Here is a 19,240-nt window from a genome sequence, read left to right as displayed (position 1 = left end):
GATTTGCTCTTGAATTAGATTTGAGTGAAGCAGAGTTGCACAAAGTTGTCAAGCTCACTCTCTTCCAGAGTCATCAGCATGCAGCAACAAGAAAAAAGTCAGTATAACTGATAATGGTTTGGGATACAGTGGATAACTTTGGAATCTTTAATGTCTAACCAAACTCTAAGTGTTCCATGGTGCCTGCTTTGGCTGCCTTCATGATTATTGGAACAAAATGTTTTCATCAGCCTTTTCAATGGGGAAATCTTCAAATGCTTGGGGGCAGATACTCCCCCAAATCACCAAAGGGTTTGCGGTCCATCAGTTAACCTCCAACCAATGATTTAGCTCATTTGCCAAGGTGGTTTACTAAGGTGCGATTGCTGTGCATGCTATACCTCCTTTGAACCACAGAGAGAACTGGTGGCAGCCCTGAAAACAGCTTAGCAATCCCTCCTACCAGAGGTACAAATCTTTCCTGAACATCCTGTACACTTCAAACATTGCTTTCTTTAAGCCCCAATTAAAATCCCATACTTTATAGAAAGCCTTTCCCAACCCCTCTTAATTCTAATACCTTTCCTCTGTTAATTATTTCTTATTGATCCTGTATCTAGCTTGTTTATATTTGCTGTTTGTATGGCTCTCTCATCAGATTGTAGGCTCCTTTGAGGGCAAGTTATTTTTTTCCTCTTTTGTATCCCAAGTTGGCACAGAGTCTAGCAAATAGTAGGCACTTAATAAAGGTTGATTGATTGATTGATGTTAACAAGAAGATGCCTATAGGATATTGAGATTTCTAGCAGGCAACTGGGGTACAAAGTATCCATGCTTAGTGGTGTTAACTTGGAAATAATACAGAACTACTAAAGTAGTCAGAAAAACCAAGTCTTTAACCAGGAAAGAGAAAGTTCCATAATAATTGGCCATTCTACAGAGCCAAAAACTACTCAGACCCAATACCCTGGGGCTCTGGGGACTTATCCTTAGGAGAATGCACCTCTCTAGATGATTTCTCCAAAGAAAAATAGAACTTGGGGAACTTATATACCTTTTGGGCAAGTATGATTAATTGGCATTACCATGGCTACAAGGAAATGAGAAGTCCAAGACAGGATTATATGGGAGAGGCAAATGCTTTACTATGGATACAAAAGGGAACAGGTCCTGCCATGGACTGGGCTACCTAGAAGAGATCTTTGATACAATGGGAGAAACTACTAGGACAAAAGGGTACTTAACATTTGATTTAGATCTATAGTTCCAATTGGACTGGGATCCTTAAATAAAGTCCATTGTTCAGTCTGAAATAATTTATTGGCATTCAGCTTTCCCCTACCCCCAGTATTTTGTTAATTTGACACTTCATTGCCTCTCAATGGACAGAGTAAAACAAGAGTAATGTTCATTTCTTTGATAATTCCAATTATAAAAAACATGTAAACATACAGAGAGATAAAGAGTCAGAAAAAGACACCAAGAGGAAGACAGAGGCAGAAACACAGAGGAATTTCAGAGTTCAAAATCATGGAGGTAGCATAATACATTATGATAAAATGTCACCATTTCCATGGGCAAATGAGGGAGGTAGAGGAGGCTGAGCTGGGAGACCATGGTATTTGAAGGAACATCAAATGGTTGCTCAGTGGGTAGCACCAGGCATGGACTCATATTCCTGAGTTCAAATCCGGCCTCAGATACTTCCCAGCTATGTCACAAATCACTTAACCTTGTTTACCTCAATGTCCTCATTTATAAAATGAGTCAGAGAAGGAAATTGCAAATCACTTTAGTATCTTTGCCAAGAAAACTTCAAATGGGTTCATAAAGAATTGGACACGTCTGAAAAAAGGACCAAACCACAAGTATATTTAAGACTTTCGGTATGAGTGTAGGGATAGGTGTAGAGAACACTGGGATCCAGGTACCAAATTTTTTGAGAACAAAAGAGAATGACCCAGAGACTGGTGACAATTGTTAGGATTTGGACTGAGCAATATAGCTGAATGGAATGACTATCAAAGGAAAGGTTCCTGAGTGATTTGATACTCTGCAGATGAGAAATAAGGAGAAAGACTACTTTATCTCTTGGCCTAGTCTGTCAGAGGGGAGTGAGGAAGGAAGGAAGCATAGTAGGAAGAACATTCAGCATTAGAAAAGATGTGGTGAGAATTTAAACCTTCTGGAAAAAATCAGGTTTTATAAGTTAAAGAAGATGGAAAGAATATCAGATGAACTGATTAAAGATGAGTTTATTATTATTATTATTATTAAAAGAGAGCTTATTAATAGAGTAGGAATTCCAGAGGATACAATGTAATAGAAGAGCAAAGGAAGACATGAGCAATGGAGAGTTAGACCTGAAGTGTTTATGTGGTTTCTTTGAGCTCTTCTTAATAAATCTGTGTCTTCTACAGCCATCTTACCTCAAATGATCTTAGACTGGCTGAATTTGCTACCTCTTTTGATATCCCCACCCCATCTCAGCTTCCAGGCTTCCCACAATTTCCTGCCTGATAGAGAGATGGTTTAGTTTAAATATAAGGTGTAAAGATTTCCATTCCTCAGCTTCACACGGGACTCAATATATAGACTTTCATTGTCTGCTGTCTGAAGCTGGAAAGGTTAACTAAATTTAGCATATTGAAAATAGCATTTGTTAACTCAAATAAATTTAGTGGAGAAAGGGAACTTATAGATCACCATTCCCCCCCTATCTTTTTCTTGACATAGAATGAAGAAAGTCACTAAGCACCTAATAATGCCTGTGCCTCAGTCAGTGCAACAGTTGTGTACTGTAGTGGAAATTTATTAGCAGAGATGCCAAAAAAGAAAACAAAGTTTCCAAGCCAAAAAGAAACAACTTCATTGAGAGAGGGCTGATCTCACAATAAAGCCAGACTCTGACTGGCAAACCAAAGACCCTGAGCTTTGTGAGTAGCTTCCATATATACCCAAAATCTTATACTAAAGATAGAATAATTTTTCATGTATAGTTCCCCAAGAATTAGATATATTCATAGTTCTCCAAGAATCAGATATCTCTATAGTTGCTCAGGCATCAAGTAAAATCAGATAATGTGGCTATGCTTGAACCGCAACTTTACATAATAGAGACAAGAGAGAAGGGACAGAAAACTATGCCTGTTGTGTGATTTTTCTAAATAATTCTTTCAGAATTTGCTTACACAAAATGCTTACATGATTAAGATATAGATGGAATTATATCTTGATTATTTTTAGAAACGTTTAAGATCTATGATCACAGAATAATCAAATTAGGAAAAACTGCTGATACTGATGTAATCATAAAGGGGAGTAGGGGATTTCATATTAACATTATATGATCAAAGTGGTCATTAGAACAAATACAGATTTTCCTTATCTCAATCACAAATGAATTTCAGGATTCTTAAATTGTATTAGGGTGGTGAAATGTCAGTTTATTAAATAAATAATTCACAAACGCTTTTTAAAGAATACCATGAGGGGACCAAACTATTCTTGTGGTACCCCTAATATATGTATATTTCCCCCCCTCAATTCAAATTTGCTTTGAGAGTAGATAAATTTTTAAACTTTGTTATGAAAATAGTTTTTGAACTAGAACTGTTTCTTTAGAAAAAAGGAAAATAAACTTGTTTGCACTAGTCCCTACAGAGTAGGGAAACTGAGACAGAGAAAGAGAAGTGACTTGTCACAAGAACACACAGAGGTTAAGATTCCAGATTCAAACTTGGATTGTTTGTCTGACTCTTGAGACCACTTGGTGCCTTTTCTATCCCTTCACTCTCCACATTAATAAAAAAAAAGTCTAAATTAGTGAATATCTTTGAAGAAATAGAATTTGGTTACTTTCATGTACACACAGTTACTAGCATGGGCTAGACGTAGTGTAGAGAGACCTAACTCAATTCACCGCCAAAGTTACTCAGTGCCTGCTATGTGCAAGGTACTGGGCTGGACGCTAGGGCTGCTAGTGTGAAATAATAATAAAAGCTGAACTATATCCGTCTAGGTAGCTGCCAGATGGTTACAGAGAACTTTTTCTCACACCAGCTTGTGAGGTGCATATTGCTTGCCATTATCCACCTTTTATAAGTGAGGACACAGGTTAGGTAGGTTAAGTGATTTGCCCAGCTAGGATATAAGCTGCCTAAGCAGAAATTCACACAAAGGTCTTTTAATTATGTTTTGTGTTTGTTGTTAAGACATTTTACTTGTGTCTGACTCGTCATGATCCCATCTGGGATTTTCTTGGCAAAAATACTAGAGTATTTCTTTTCTCAGCTCATTTTACAAATAAGAAAATGAGGCAAATGAGGTTAAGTGACTTGCCTAGGGTCACACAGCTGATAAGCACCTGATTTAAACTAAGTTCTTCCTGACTCTAGGTCTGGCAATCAATTTTGGCCAACTCTTGTCTCTTGATTAGGAGTCTAGTTGTTTTTCCATTTATATACTTGGTACCACCTAGTACAGTCTGCTAGGTGGTGCAGTGGTTAGAGTGCCAGGCTAGGAATAAGGAAGATCAGCATCCAAATTCAGACACTTATGAGCTGGGTGACTCTGGGAGAGTCAATTAAATATCTCTGTCTGTCTCATTCTTAAACCTTTATCTTCTGTCTCAGATTCAATACTATGTATTGATTCCAAGGCAGAAGGTGGGCTAGGCAATGGGGGTTAAATGACTTGCCTAGGGTCATACAGCTAGGAAGTGTCTGAAGCCAGATTTGAACCTTGGACTATATCCCTGGCTCTCAAACCCCTGAGGCACCTTTACCCGAACCTCATTTAATGGTCCAGCCTCAGTTTCCTCATTTGTAAAATAGGTATAACAATCATACCTGCTTTCTTGTTGCACAGTGTCTGGTATATAGTAAGCACTATATAAATGTTAGCTATTATTATTAACAGTAGTAATAGAATAGTATAGACACTGGCATCAAAGGTTTGGAGCTGGAAGAAAAGTAGACCTTGTGAGATGCCTAGTGCTTGTCATTATCCACCTTTTATAAGGGAGGACACCGGTTTAGATAGATTAAATGATTTGCCCAAGTGTGACCCCTTCATTTTATAGATGAGAAAATCAAGGAGCATAGAGGTTAAATAAATAACTCGCCCACGGTCAGGCAGCTAGGGGAGCTGGGGTTTGAAGCCAAATCTTTTTGACTCCAAGTCTACCTTCTCAATCCACTATACCACTTGCCCCTTGAAGAATCTTTGCCCTCAGGTAACTTATAGGCACCTATACAATGCAGTGAACAGAAGTGTTGGACCTAGAATCAGGAAAACCTCAGTTCAAGGATCAGACATTTATAAATTGTGTGTTCGTGGGCGAGTTATCTAACCTCTGCCTCAGTTTCCTTGACTGTAAAAATAGGGATAATAATAGCACTTCTCTATCTATATGAGATAATTTTTGTAAAGTACTTTGAGAACTATATCAATGCTGGCTGTTATTATTACTATATATTAGGATGGGGGATATATTTATTTAAAAAATCGGTATGAGGCTATAATACAAGGTAGAATGTGATTACTAGGAAGTCCAAAGACAATGAAAACTGGCTAGGAGACCACGGGAAGGTCATTTAGGATCTCTGGGGATCAGTTTTCTCAATTTATCAAAACAGTTCAATCCAACTGACATTTTATCGAGCATCTGCTACATAAAAGACATTGAGGATGCAAAAGACAGCAGGAAATAGTCCCTTCCGGACAGGACATGGCGTGGGGGTGGTGGTGTAAGGGGGGGATGAGGGAGTTGGATAAAATGTATCTCTAAGCCCACTTCCAGCACTAACCTTCTAAGATTCTAGAAACTAGGTCAAAGAAATCTTGCCCAGCAAAGGTCCTTAGAGAGTCTGATTAGGGAAGAGATGAGTCATTAGTCATTAGCATTTAGGCTGTTTGTGTGTAAATGATGTGTCTAAGTCCCTGAGGGTGCTTGAAAACAGTTTGTTCTCTGAAATATTTTAAATGCTGCCCCCACACTGTGTTTATAATTTTAATTCTCACTACTTGGGGGCTGGGAGTATGAGTTTATTGAAACAAAAATAAACCTTAGTTAGCTGGGTCTTGGCATATTAATGAAAATTCTGGATTCCTGGAGTCCAACAAGTAAAGGCAGTTTAATGGTGCTTTGGGAATGAATGGCTAGGCCTTTATTACAATCTTAAGATTGGTTACACCTTTTAATCAGGAATCAGTTACCCATGAAAGGAATGCTAACTAAATTTCCCAAGGAAATAAGAATTTGGTGATCCTATCCATTTTGGCTGAACAAATCTAATTTCATATAGATACATGGGAGATAATCAATGGTGGGATGGCAGTAGCATTAAGGGGGAAATGGGAAAGGCTTTCTGTATAAGGTAGGATTTTATCTGGGTCTTGAAGAAAACCTGAGAGGCAGAGATGAGGAGGGAAATAATTCTAAACAGGGAGTCAGGAAGGAAAAAATAATAGTTGCTGGGTATATAGTATTTTAAGGCTTGTAGAGCACTTTACAAATATTATCTCATGTTGTCATCACAGCAACTCTGGAGGGAGGCACTATTATCCTCATTTGTATGAGGAAAATGCCTGTAGTCTGCAGATGTGATCTTTTGATATTTTGTGCAAGGTACTTCAAGGAAGCCAATGTTCCTGGATCACACTGTATGGGAAGAAGAGTTGTAAGAAGGCTAGAAAGGTGAAAGGGGGACAGGTTGTGATCTGAACTCCAAACAGAATTTCATTTTTGTTCCTGGGGGTGTTAGGGATGCATTGGAATTTATTAAATATGGAGGAGCGTGGTTAGATCTTCACTTTAAGGTTAATTTGACAACTGCAATTAACTGAAGATTAATTAGACAACTGAGTGGAAGAGAGACTGGAGCTGACCAATTAGAAGTCTACTGAAAAAATCCAGGTACAAGGTGATAATAGACTGGAAGCAGAGTGGTGGACATGTAAGAGGAGAGAAGGGGCTGTATTAGAATGATGTTAGGAAGGTAAAATTGACAGGCTTTGGCAACAGACTGGTTTGGAAGATGACAGAGAATGAAGAGTCACTCCATCATGCTCAGTCCCTATTTTCCATCTATTTGTTTCTGTGTTTTTTTTTTTCATAGTTAAGATTGTATATGACATTAAAACATGCTGAAACAGGGGAAACATGGCCAGATGGGCTTTCCATCTTGGAATTGTTCATTTGCCATATAGATTTGTTCTGACCCCAATTTGCTTCTCCTAATCTAGGGAAATTGTCTTGGTCTAAACTATGAGCACAGCCTGCAGAAATCCATATATTTAAATGATTGGATACACTGAAAATTTTGAAGCAATGCATACAAAATATGGATGATATGCCTTCCAAAATGATACAAAGTAAGACATGTACATAAATCATGAAACTAATGGAAAATACAAAGAAATCTGTAAAGATTTTTATGAAATAATGCAAAGTGAAAAAAAATCAACTAGAAAATAGTTAACAGTCATATGAGGGAGGAAAAATGGAGACAAAAGGAATAACTGTAACAGTTATAGTTGATTCACGGAAATCAGTGAACTTAAATGTAAATTGTCACTAAACCAATTTAGTTATTTATATTGACATTAAGTATTAAGTTTCTAGCAAAATATTTAATTACAAGTAAAATAAATTATGAAACCATATAAAGCAAATTAAATTGTATTAAGCATACACCATATTATTAATAATCTCTGTGTTCTGTTTCATTTTTTAAACCCTTATTTTCAGTCTTAGAATCAATATTGTGTATTGGTTCCAAGGCAGAAGAGTGGCAAAGGTTAGACAATGGGAATTAAGTGACTTGTTTGGGGCCATACAGCCTGGAAGTGCCTGAGGTAAGATTTGAACCCAGGACCTCCCAATCTATAGGCCTGATCTCAATTCACAGAGCCACCTAGCTACCTCTGACCTATGTGTTTTGAGAAAATACTTAAGAGATATCTATGATATAATGAATATTTTTATACGTAGTTGTAATAAATGTATTTTCTTTATGACAAAATTATATATACTGAAAAATGGTTATTAAGCCACTGGGATAAGATGGTCAGAACTGCTTACAAGATGGACAGATATGGGGCAGCTATGTGGCACAGTGGATAGAGAGCCAGGCCTGGAATTACAGGACCTGGGTTTGAATTTGGTCTCAAAACACTTTCTAGCTGTGTGACTCTGAGTAAGTCACTTAACTCCAATTGCCTAGCCCTTGCCCTTCTGTTTAGAATCATTACTAGGGCAGAGGGCAAGGATTGAAAAAAAAGATGGATGGGCAGCTCTGTCCACTCTACTACCCCCATGTGGTTAATTAATTGAGTAAAATACAAATTTGGGTAATGAATTCATGGCAAATGTCTTAAAATAAGAGATCACGAGCCTAATTCTCTTCCCTGCAGCACACTGTCTCCCCACTCCACTTCCAAGTAAATCAGGAGGCAATTGTGAATCTGTCCCAGATCTAAACCAGTTAGCACAGGTTTGTGAAAGACAAGGAAGAAAAACTGGCTTTCACATGAACTTTGGGGAGATTGGAGGGCTCATGCCTTAGACACCCAGTCATGAAAAGGATTAGAGATGGGGAATCTCCTGGTACGGGAAATAATATCATAACAGTCTCCTTGCTAGAGAGGCTCTGGTCTCCCTTATCCTCTGAACCCTATCTCTTGTATACAATTCTCTTCTGAATGGTTTTTTACTAGGCCATTTGCCTTAATCTTTACTGAGATATAATCTTATTCTATTACTTCTTCAAATGACTAATGATGGGCTGGGTAGGTCAATCTTGTGCCTCTTTCTGCCCTGAGGAGAAGTAGCAATTAGTACTTATGGATCCAGTTTTTGCCAAAGTTGCTTTCATGTTATTTAAGATTGTTTTATAGTTCTTATGTAAACTGAATATTTGACTCTCTTTAACCTAGACCTTAAGCAAGATTTATCTTTCCCTCTGATTCCCTGTTATATCGCTGGGTAAGTCATGAAAACCTAATAAATATTTGTTTAATGAAAGAGACAGGAAGCCCAGCTAACTTTGGCCTCAACCAGAATGGAAGTTTCCACTGTCCTTTATAGCAATGACAGATATATTTACAGATCATTTGGACCAGAAAAACAGGCCGGTTTTATCACACAAAAGTAAACAAATTAGCCATAAACATAGGAACATATTTCTTGGTGACTTTTATTTGTGGAATATAATCCTATTCATTCGGTAAATGTTAATCTTTGATTCCAGGTCTGGCTGGTCTATTATAACCATCTATTGTGTTACATGGCAGTGGGTTGGGACAGAAATAGCATAGACAAATAGTATAAAATATTTTTTTAAAAAAAGACCAAAAAAATCTCATTTTACCCAACTCCATCCTCCATGTAATGCTTCACCAGAACTGATTTGATAATAAAATTCCATGGAGTTTCACCCTTTTTGTTTCCTTTTTTTACTTCTTTTTAAAAAATTGTCTTTATTTTATTCCAGTAACAAATTTACACATAAGTTTTCCAAGGTTACATGATTCAAGATGTCTCCCTCCCCTGTTCCCTATCTCCTTCCAGATTTGACAAGCAATTCCACTGGATTTTACATATATCACTCAAAACTCATTTCCATATAATTTCTTTTTGTAATAGTCTTTTAAACTCCCAACCCCAAACCATATACCCATATAAACAAGTGATGAATCATATCCCCTTTTACTTCTAATGAGGCTTCTTGTTGGAAGCTAAAGAAATAAGTCAGTCTTCACAGTCTCTGAGTAATCAATTCCTGAATAAATGGTAAGCAATAATATAGCTTAAACTTCCCTTTTAAAAAGCAATTGCCCTTTCTTTTGCCAAAAATGGACAGGGCATTTTCAAAACTCTATCCTTGCATCTTCAAGGTACAAGCCAAACATGATTCTCAAACTCATTGCTGGACAGGTCATAGGAAGGATGACATGCTACTTCTCTTCTGGGGGAGCTTTATATTGGTTCAACTGCTCAACAAAGCAACTTAGAATTAGGCAAGAAACCAAATGTTTTTAGAGACTCAGACCCAGAGAATCTCCTGATGATGACAGACTTAGAGACGGAAATGAACTTGGAGGCAACCAGCTTTGACCTCATTTTATGGAAGAGAAAACTGAGGCTGGCAGGTTAAATAAATTACCCACTACTCTATCCATTTCACTAACTATTGCCTATATCTAAGACTATTCCTTGGGACAGTCCCAAGGATATGACTCTCAGCAAGAAGAAAACCCATGTTTATTTATGATATATATGATAAAGAAAGCTGCAAACAAAATAAATACCCAGTAACTAAAGGATGTCTGGTTTATATCCTATATGAACATGATGAAATGTTACTGTGCCATGAGGAATAAATAATCATAAATCATAGATTAGAAAGCTGAAAGGAACCTTAGAGGCTACTGAGTAAAATTCCCTAATTTTAGAAGTGAGGAAACTGAGGCTGCAAGGTTAAGTGATTTCCCCAAGTCCACAGAGCTAGTAAATATCTGAGGCAGGATTTGATCTCAGGTCTTCCTGATTCCACGTCTATCACTGTACAAATATGAAGAATTCAGAGAAACACAAGAAGATGCATATATAGGTATATAGCACAAAGAAAGCAGAACCAAAATAACAATGTAAAGAATTATCACCACAATGTATATAAATTCAACATTGAGGAACAACAAAATTCTGGTCCAGTGTTTGGACCATAGTGTCGAAATTAAAGGCAGATCTTTAAAGTTGATATTAGGGTGCCAGGGGCAAATGAAGTTGAGTGGTAAAGGGAATAGATGCAACTATGTTATGGCCACTGGACTACTTCTTTGTAGCCTGGAATCAAAAGTCAGAGGAATGAAGGAGGATTAGGAAATGGAAGTAGGAGACCAGGATTTTTTGAAGGAGGTAGGAATTGGAATACAGAAGAAAGACTGCGCCAGGTACTTGTTATCAGAGAAGTAGGAAAGCAAACTGGAAGCTCATAACTAACTGGCAATAAGGAGCTGGGTTTAGATCCTCTGAACAATGAGAAATTACTCCTCCTTGGATATGAAGGGTTTGGGTCTGGGAGGGAGAATCAGAAAGTGGCAGGAACATAGAACAACATGTTAACCCTCCTGACCTTCTGTGCTAGAAGAGGAAGAAGTCAGACCTAGAGACATGTGTCTTCATGAGAAAGCTAGCTTTTGGTGAGCTATGAGAAAATGGAAGGATATGTGAGAAACAGATCTAGGATCAAGGGGGATATTTAAAAAAATTTTTTTAAAGAATAGGGGAGGGTTTGGATGTCACAGCTGGCAGAGCAGAAAGTTTAGAGCCCATGGAAAGCGGAGGTCAAGCTGGTTTAATATTATGGTGTGAGGAGAGGTGGCAAAGGAAAGGGATTTCCAAGTGGGCCAGGATGGGGTGGGGTGACAGAATTGCAAGTGCACTTGTGATTGTTTGCTTTACACTCCTATTCCAACTTCTATTTGAACTTTAAATTGCCTCCCCTCTCCCAACTGTAGGGCCGTTCTGGCTATTGTCAGAGTAAGCCTTAACCTTTCCCCCTCTACTTCCAATTTCCATAGTACCAATCTCTTTTCCCTTATCCTCTTCAAAAATGGCATTCTACCTTAACTCCTAAGGGACTGTAGGAGATATAAGAGCCTTAGGTGCATTCTTTTATATAAAAATAAAGATGAAATGGCTGTGTCCCTTCTTCCCTCCCCACTCCCTGAACCTGAAGTATTTTTTTGGAGGAGGGAGATTTGGAGTTTGTTGGGAAGTATTTGTTTGTCAAAAGAAAATGTATCAACAATGTTTTAAAAATCGAGTCACTGATTTTATATCATATATGATATATTTAATATATTTTTAGTATATAGGACATAGCGATATATTTAATGTCTATTTTAGGCATATATTAATATATTCAATGCATATTTCATATGATATATTACATGTAACTATAGTTAACATATTTATACATATATGATATATTCCTATATTGAATATATTTTATACATATATGATATATTGGTATATTTAAGATATAGTTTATATATGCTATACATTAATATATTTAATATGTTTCATAACATATGATATATCACATATATGATTTTTGTCATGTCACACTAGGGTAGCTTCTCTCACTTGATTTTTTCCATAGGTTTATATGGGTTTTTGTTAATACAAGACTTATTACCAAGTATAAGTTGTTGAATATATAGGTCACTATAATCTAATCAGCTACTAAGCTAATGGAATAATAGAAAGAATGCTGAATTTTAGCATCAGAATGATGTTTCAATTCCTGTGCCCCACATTGTGTGATCTGGGGACAGGTCTCATAACCTCCCTAAGTCTCATTCTCTTTATCGATAAAATGGGAATAATTATATTTGTGTTCCTCACAAGGTTGTTGTAAGGGAAGTATTTTATAAATCTGAAAATACTATATAAATTTAAATCATAATAATGACTTGGAAATATAGCTCCACCCAATAAAATAAAAAAAGGAAACCTGGGCAATTGGTCATAAAGTAGAGAATAGGAGGGGGCTGCAAAGAACAGCTTTGAATAGCAGAGCATAACCAACTGCCACTGAAAGAAATTCAATTTTATAAAGCATGTCTAATAGCAGGTAATGGTATACCTTTTGTAAACAAGATTCAGCACAGGATGTACTAATTGTCAAACCTTTCTTTGGTATGTGGAAACAGACACATCAAACTCACCATGAGCCAAGGGTGAGGATCCCATACCTTTTGGTTCCTCGTTTTTTTCTGCATTAGATCCATCTTTTGTGGAATCTTTTTGTGCTCCGTATTCCTTTTCCATTTTAGCTGCTTCCTCCTTTGTACTGTCTGCTTCCTCATGACTCTTATCTAAAGGAACCGTTAGCAAATTACTGTTATAGCTTCAAATTAAGATCAGTTGTTCACCACTTAAATAATTACTATTGGTTCCGACATGAAATAATATGAAGTGGAAACTTGGCAATAATCTATTCAGCTTCATCCAGGCAACAAAACTGATCAAATCAGGACTCAAAGATGAATTCTGGGGTGGGGGCGGGGGGCTAAAAATGTACAATTTGGATATTTTTAATTAATTGGAAAAAAGAGTATAACTCTGTACTGTATTGATACAGCCATTCATTCCAAACAAAATAATCCAGGGGGCAGAGCCAAGATGGTGTCTTCGTAGCAGCAAAGGCTGGAACTGCTCCAGGAATCTTGTCAAACCAAACTGAATAATCCTAGAGAATCAGAAGTTTAGCAGGCCTTTATTCCTTTGAGCACTAGCTCCTCATTTCTTAAGGGTAAATTGGCAGACTAAATAAGGTTATTCACTCATGTTCAACATCAGTGAAACCTACTTAAAAATAAATATAAAGCAATCATAGTATTTCTAGGAGGTTGAAAAAAATTCACCACTTTCCCACCCCCACCCCCACCCCCACTTAGGAATAGGCTAATAATTTTGAAAAAATTCTGTTATAAATAGATCATAGAATCTTGGAGTTGTAAGGAATTTTAGAGGTCATCTATATCCTGGCAGTTTTTTTTTTTACCCTGACCTTCTGCCTTAAAATCAATTCATTTCTAAGGCAGAAGAGCCATAAAGACTAGCCAATGGAGGTTGAGTGACCTGTCCAGGGTCATATAGCCAGGAAGTGTCTGAGGCCAAATTTGATCCCAGGACCTCCCATATTCAAGCCTGACTCTCTATCCACCTGAGTCATTGCCAGGTAGGGGCAGTCAATTTAAGTCTCTCACTCTTACCTCATCTTTTAAAATTATTATCTAGCAGGTGCTCATTATTATTAAAACTGTCCTTTAAAAAAAGTAATTCAAATGATGCTTGTCAGTTTTAAGGCTATGAGGGAAATAAGAAGAAAAATACCTTGCATTAATCTGTTTTTATTGTCAGTGGCATTTTTTTCGAGTTTATTCTTGGTCTGTAGAGCTATTGTTGCATCCAAGTTTTCTGGGGAGGAAAAAGTCCCATTTTAAAATGACGAGTTTTGATTTTAAAAAGCTGAAAAAATCTATCAAAAAGCAAACAACTTAATCTAATAAAACTGACTTAGAAGCAATCAGATCTGAACTAGATTATATTTCATAGCATTATGTAATCCTAGAGTTGTAAAAAACTCGAGAGATCATCCAGTCCAATGTCCCCACCCAATTCTTTTCAAGTATCCTTCCTACAGCATCCCAGGAAGATGTTTATCTGGCTCCACTCATATAGAATAAATAGCAGGAGACCTTATTCTTATTTGTCTTTTGCATCTCTCTTATTCTTTAGCACTGTTAGGGCATACCATCAGAACATAATGCTTCATAATAATACTCAGTTATACTTTAAAAAATTATTGTTCATCATGATTTAGCACAGATTCACAGAAAAACAGAATCAATTATATCACTCTTGCCTTTTCCTTATTTCTTCAGATAACTAGGCCATTACCTCATTCCACTAAGAATCTGACCACCTGATTGGATCTTTGTGATCCTGGAGCATCTGACCTCTTAATATGACAGCCTATCTAATTCCTGTATTCCTTTCTATGCAACCTGTCAAGCATCTCTTCCCATAACTATATTACCTCCCCATCCCCCACTCCTAGCAGAGCTGGCATGGGCCAGTAATTAGTCAATAAATCAGGGAGGGGAAGTGGTAATCCCAGGCTGGGGTCAAGGAATCAGAAACAAAGATGGAAAGAGTAATTGTAAATCAGAAAGGAGGGTTGGGTTCATACCAAGATCCTGCAGAATACAGAGATATAGGAAGAGAGATTGGCAGGTAGAGGTTTAGAGTAGGAGACAAGTGGGGCCATATATGTTCAAGAAGTCAAAATATACAGACTGCCAAGAAGATAAACAATTGCTTGACTCACTATGATTCACCAAACCTTCAGTCTTCTTAATATTAATGTTGGTTTCTAGAAAATGCTGAAGACCTGGTAAGCTTGTGGGTAGGGTCCACTAAGCCTCCTTATAATTTAGCCAGCTCTGTTGGGCGCCAGTCATTGATACCATCTTCCCCCACATTATTTCAGATTGTGGCTTGTTGATGTGGCAAGACCTCTAACAACTATGGGTCATGTGCATTGGGTGTTGGCTCCTATATCCTCTCTTTAGTCTCAGACCCCTGCCAGTCTACTATACTACTAACAGCTAATATTTATATAGTGCTTACTATGTTCCAGGCATTGTGCTAAGCCATTTATAATCATTTTCTCATTTAATCCTCACAACAATCCTAAGAGGGAGGTGCTATTATTATCCCCATCTTGCAGATGAACTGAAGCAAAGAGAAGTTAAATAACTTGCTCAGAATCACAGAGCTAGAAAATGTTTGAGACTGAATTTGAACTCTGGTCTTCCTACTTACAGACCCAAATCTCTATCTACTTTGTCATCAAGCTGCTTTAGCTGTCTCTCTCTACATGATGAAATAGAAACCTGGTAATTGTCTATTCAGTTTAATTAATATATACACTTGAGGTGGCCCTATTGATTCCATGTCTCAGAGATATCCTGGACAACATGTTCTTCCTGCTCAGTCGAAATAAAGACTGATTGGACAACTCAGAGAGGATATAAGTTAGAGTTGAGAATGATAGAATCTGGAGTAGACAGAATAAGGGGGATAGTTTCAACTGAAGAGGAGAAAGAAGGGAATAAGCATTTATATAGCATCTACTATGTGTTAATCACTGTGCTAAGTACTTTTTACAAATATATCATTTGACCCTCAGAACAACTGTGCTATTATTCTCTCCATTTCTTTTACAGTTGAGGAAACCAAGGCAAATGGAGGTTAAGTGACTTGCCCAGGGTCACACAACTATTAAGTATTTAAATCTGGATTTAAACTCAGTTCTTCTTGACTACAAACCCAGTACACTATACACTGCACCACCAGCTGTTTCTAGAGGTAGGCCATTGGACTTACAACCTGAGGAATGGGAAAAGAACTAAATGCCCTTTCCACTAATTTCTGAAAAACTCTTCTAGTTAAGATACTGAAGGAGGATAGCTAGGCTCAGTGCCCTGTGCTCAAGAGCTTTCATGGGGTATAGTGATTTGTACCCCAAATGACACCATGCATATGCCACTTTGGCCACATAGAGGTACATTGCAGGTCAGTGTGCATGTACTCCAACTTTTCTAATTAGTCATTGAATATGGGACCTGCATGAAATAGTATGAATACAGGGGGAAATGTAGGTAAGATTGTAGTTGGTATGCAAGTTCTCAGTGGCCAAATGGACTGAGTTATTATAATGAAATTCCACAGTAGGCAGTAGGAGGTCCCTGTCATCTTCATGTGAGGGTAGTCAGGTGGTGCAGTGGTTACAGTGCCAGGCTTGGAGTCAGGATAGACATGAGTTTGAATCTGACATTAAACACTTAACTAACTGTGTGGCCATGGGCAAGTCATTTAACCTCTGTTTTTCTCAGTTTCCACATCTGAAAAAGGGGAGTAATAATAAATAATACCCTCCCAGAGTCATTGTGAGGATCAAATGAGATAATGATCATAAAGCTCTTAGCACAGTGCCTGGCATTGAATAACACATAAATGTTAGTAATTATCATCATCATCATTATCATCATCATGTTGATATTAGAAAATGTAGCATTGCAACCACAATATCTGATACCAGGATATGGTGCTGCCTCTCCATCAGACTGGATGTACTATCCCATGGAAAGGTGAACCTTCTCCCAAAGGGTCATCATAATATCATAGATTTAGTTTTTAAAAATCTCTAAGACCATCTAGTCCAACCTCATCATTTAACAGTTAAGGAAACTGAGATGCATGGATGGTAAGTGATTTGCCCACCATCATGTAGTTAGCAAGCATGAAAATCAGGATTTGAAATCAGATTTTCTGACTACATGGTCAATGGTTCCATGAAGAGATATCTAGGACAAGAGATAAATGGATACCTTTGTTTTGAGATGATGTGAAATGGAAATCTATGAAGCAAGAAAATTTCCTTTTAAGTACATGTAGGTAACCTTTGCTATGGTGAAAAGTCTGACACAGTGGAACATCTTAGTCAAAATATCACCTACCACAATGGTAGTACCATACTTTACAAGTCTGTATAGAAATTGAACATTACTCTCATGGGTGGAGGTGAGCTGGCACAGGTTATAACCAGCTTAATGAACAGTACACTGGATGCCTAGCTTGGGCATTTTCTTCAAATAACTGTACATAATACCCAGTAGCCAGTACTCTTGTATAGCTTTAGCAACCAAAAGCTACAAGTGGGGTCTTTGATAGGACAGGTGGCCCATGCTAGATTACTGTGGCAGAGGGAAGAACATTGCTCACCAAGAATCTCAGGAGGTATATACAGGAATGAATGGAAGGTGCAAAAGTCCCTTCCATCCTTGAGTGCCTAGAGGCATCCTATTACTTTTGCAGGTAGATTAAATAGAATTGCAGAACCTTAAACTCTGGAAGGGACCTGAGAGAGGTCATCTGATCCAATCCAGGTGGATCTGAATAAGAATTCTTTCTATAACATCCCAGAAAAAAGCCATGCAGCCTTTGCTCGAAGACCTTCAGCAATAAGGAAATCATTGCCTCTTAAGGTATCGTCTACTTTTGGACAGATCTAACTTTTAGGAAATTTTTTCCATATAATGAATGAATGAATTAAATTCTGTTTCTCTGCAGTCTTTCCTCTAGGGCCAAGTAGAATAGGTCTAATCCCTCTTTCATTTGACAGCACTTGAAATACTTGAAAATGGCAATTATGTTCTTCCCCAAATCCTCTAGGCTTTAGGCTAGCTGATACAGTGTCTTTAATATTCCAGAGTCAACAACAAGAATAATAAACATTCTTTTGTAGAAAAATATAGGCAAAATGAGTAACTCAGAGCCACATAGCTAATAAGTATATAAGCCAGGAGAAGGAACCATGGGTGCAATTGTACCAGGAGAGGGAACCATTTCTCCCCATCTTTCTCGCAAGGACCTGCTGGGCCACAACCTGACTTCTAATCCAGTCTGTCTGCTTCCATGACACCTGGATGGGGCATGGGCTAGAAGAGGATCAGGAAGTGTGGGGCCAGTAATGTTTGGTACCACAGATATTTGTGCCTAGGACAAAGTCTCATCTATTTGTCCTAGGTATGGCTTTGACCAATACACTGGGTTGATAGTTTTTATCAACTACAAATCTACCTACCTACCTACCTACCTACCTACCTACCTACCTACCTACCACCTAACTCTATTACAGTTTGGCACACACTCAGCTTACTAGATACACGTTTATTCTTACAACAAATAGTATTCTTACCAAGGTATGAGACACCTTCTTCTGGAGAAATTGTACCATATTTAACCATCATCTTCACAAAATCAATCAATGTTTTCATTATAGTTATCAGTGTTTCTTTCTCTTTAGCCTCTTTCTCTATATGAAAAGAACAAATACATTTATAAACGATTAAAATGTACCTTCATCTTTGGTGACCACCTCTCTCATTTACTCATTTAGCAAATATTTATAACATGTCTACTATGCTGAATGCAGTGTGGTTGGTGCTTGAGAAAACATAAAAATATGGTATTGTTCATATTCCACACCCTCAACCTCCAAACTGGATTATATAAAACCTAACTGTGACCAAAATTCTATTTTTTTCAGGGTATGTTATTTTCCATTCAAAGAGATCTCATTCTAAATGGAGTGGTGACCTGTATTTGGAGCGAAATAGTAAATAAGACATATGATCATGTAATTTACATCCACAAAGAAACTTGGGTCATCTAGTCCAAATCACCTGATTTCCAGATGACACTAAAATGGTTAATTGATTAGCCCAGTGTCATACATGTACAAGTTATCAGTAGTAGACTTGGAATCAGAACTCAGTGGGCAGCTAGGTGGCTCAGTAGTTACAGTGTCAAGCTTGAAGTCAGGAAGACCTGGGTTCAAATTTACTTCCTACCTATGTGACCTTGGGCAAGTCACTTAATCCTGTTTGCCTAGTTAGTCCTTTCCCTTATGTCTTAGAGTTCTTATGAAGACAGAAAGTAAGGGTATAAAAAATGAAAGAAAACAAAAAACCTAGTGGGACATGGTTCAACTCAATTCAAAAACATAAATTAATCAGTTCATGATTAGTGTTAGAGACTATATACAACATATTATACCAGGAGGTGTGGGTTAAAAATAAAAAGGAAAGTCCTGGATCTCAAGTATAATGTGCTTAA

General features: G+C 37.5%; 1 protein-coding gene across 3 annotated transcripts in view; it reads right to left on the bottom strand.

Moving 5' to 3' along the window:
- Positions 1–19,240, bottom strand: part of SCG3 (secretogranin III) — a 47,651-nt gene that overhangs the window by 8,559 nt on the left and 19,852 nt on the right. For 2 of the 3 annotated variants that reach the window (XM_001380585.5, XM_056810198.1), the window contains 3 exons: positions 18,321–18,437; positions 13,889–13,972; positions 12,745–12,867 (listed from right to left, as the gene is read on the bottom strand). In XM_001380585.5, the coding sequence (XP_001380622.4) occupies positions 12,745–12,867; positions 13,889–13,972; positions 18,321–18,437 (324 nt within the window). Of the gene's footprint in view, positions 1–12,717; positions 12,868–13,888; positions 13,973–18,320; positions 18,438–19,240 lie in introns of all 3 variants that reach the window. The other variant, XM_007479956.3, reaches the window with a different exon arrangement.

Source organism: Monodelphis domestica, chromosome 1, assembly GCF_027887165.1.
Source record: "Monodelphis domestica isolate mMonDom1 chromosome 1, mMonDom1.pri, whole genome shotgun sequence".
NCBI classification, from domain to species: Eukaryota; Metazoa; Chordata; class Mammalia; order Didelphimorphia; family Didelphidae; genus Monodelphis; species Monodelphis domestica.
Note: the sequence above shows the minus strand (reverse complement) of the source record. Positions and strands in the feature narration are given on the sequence as shown.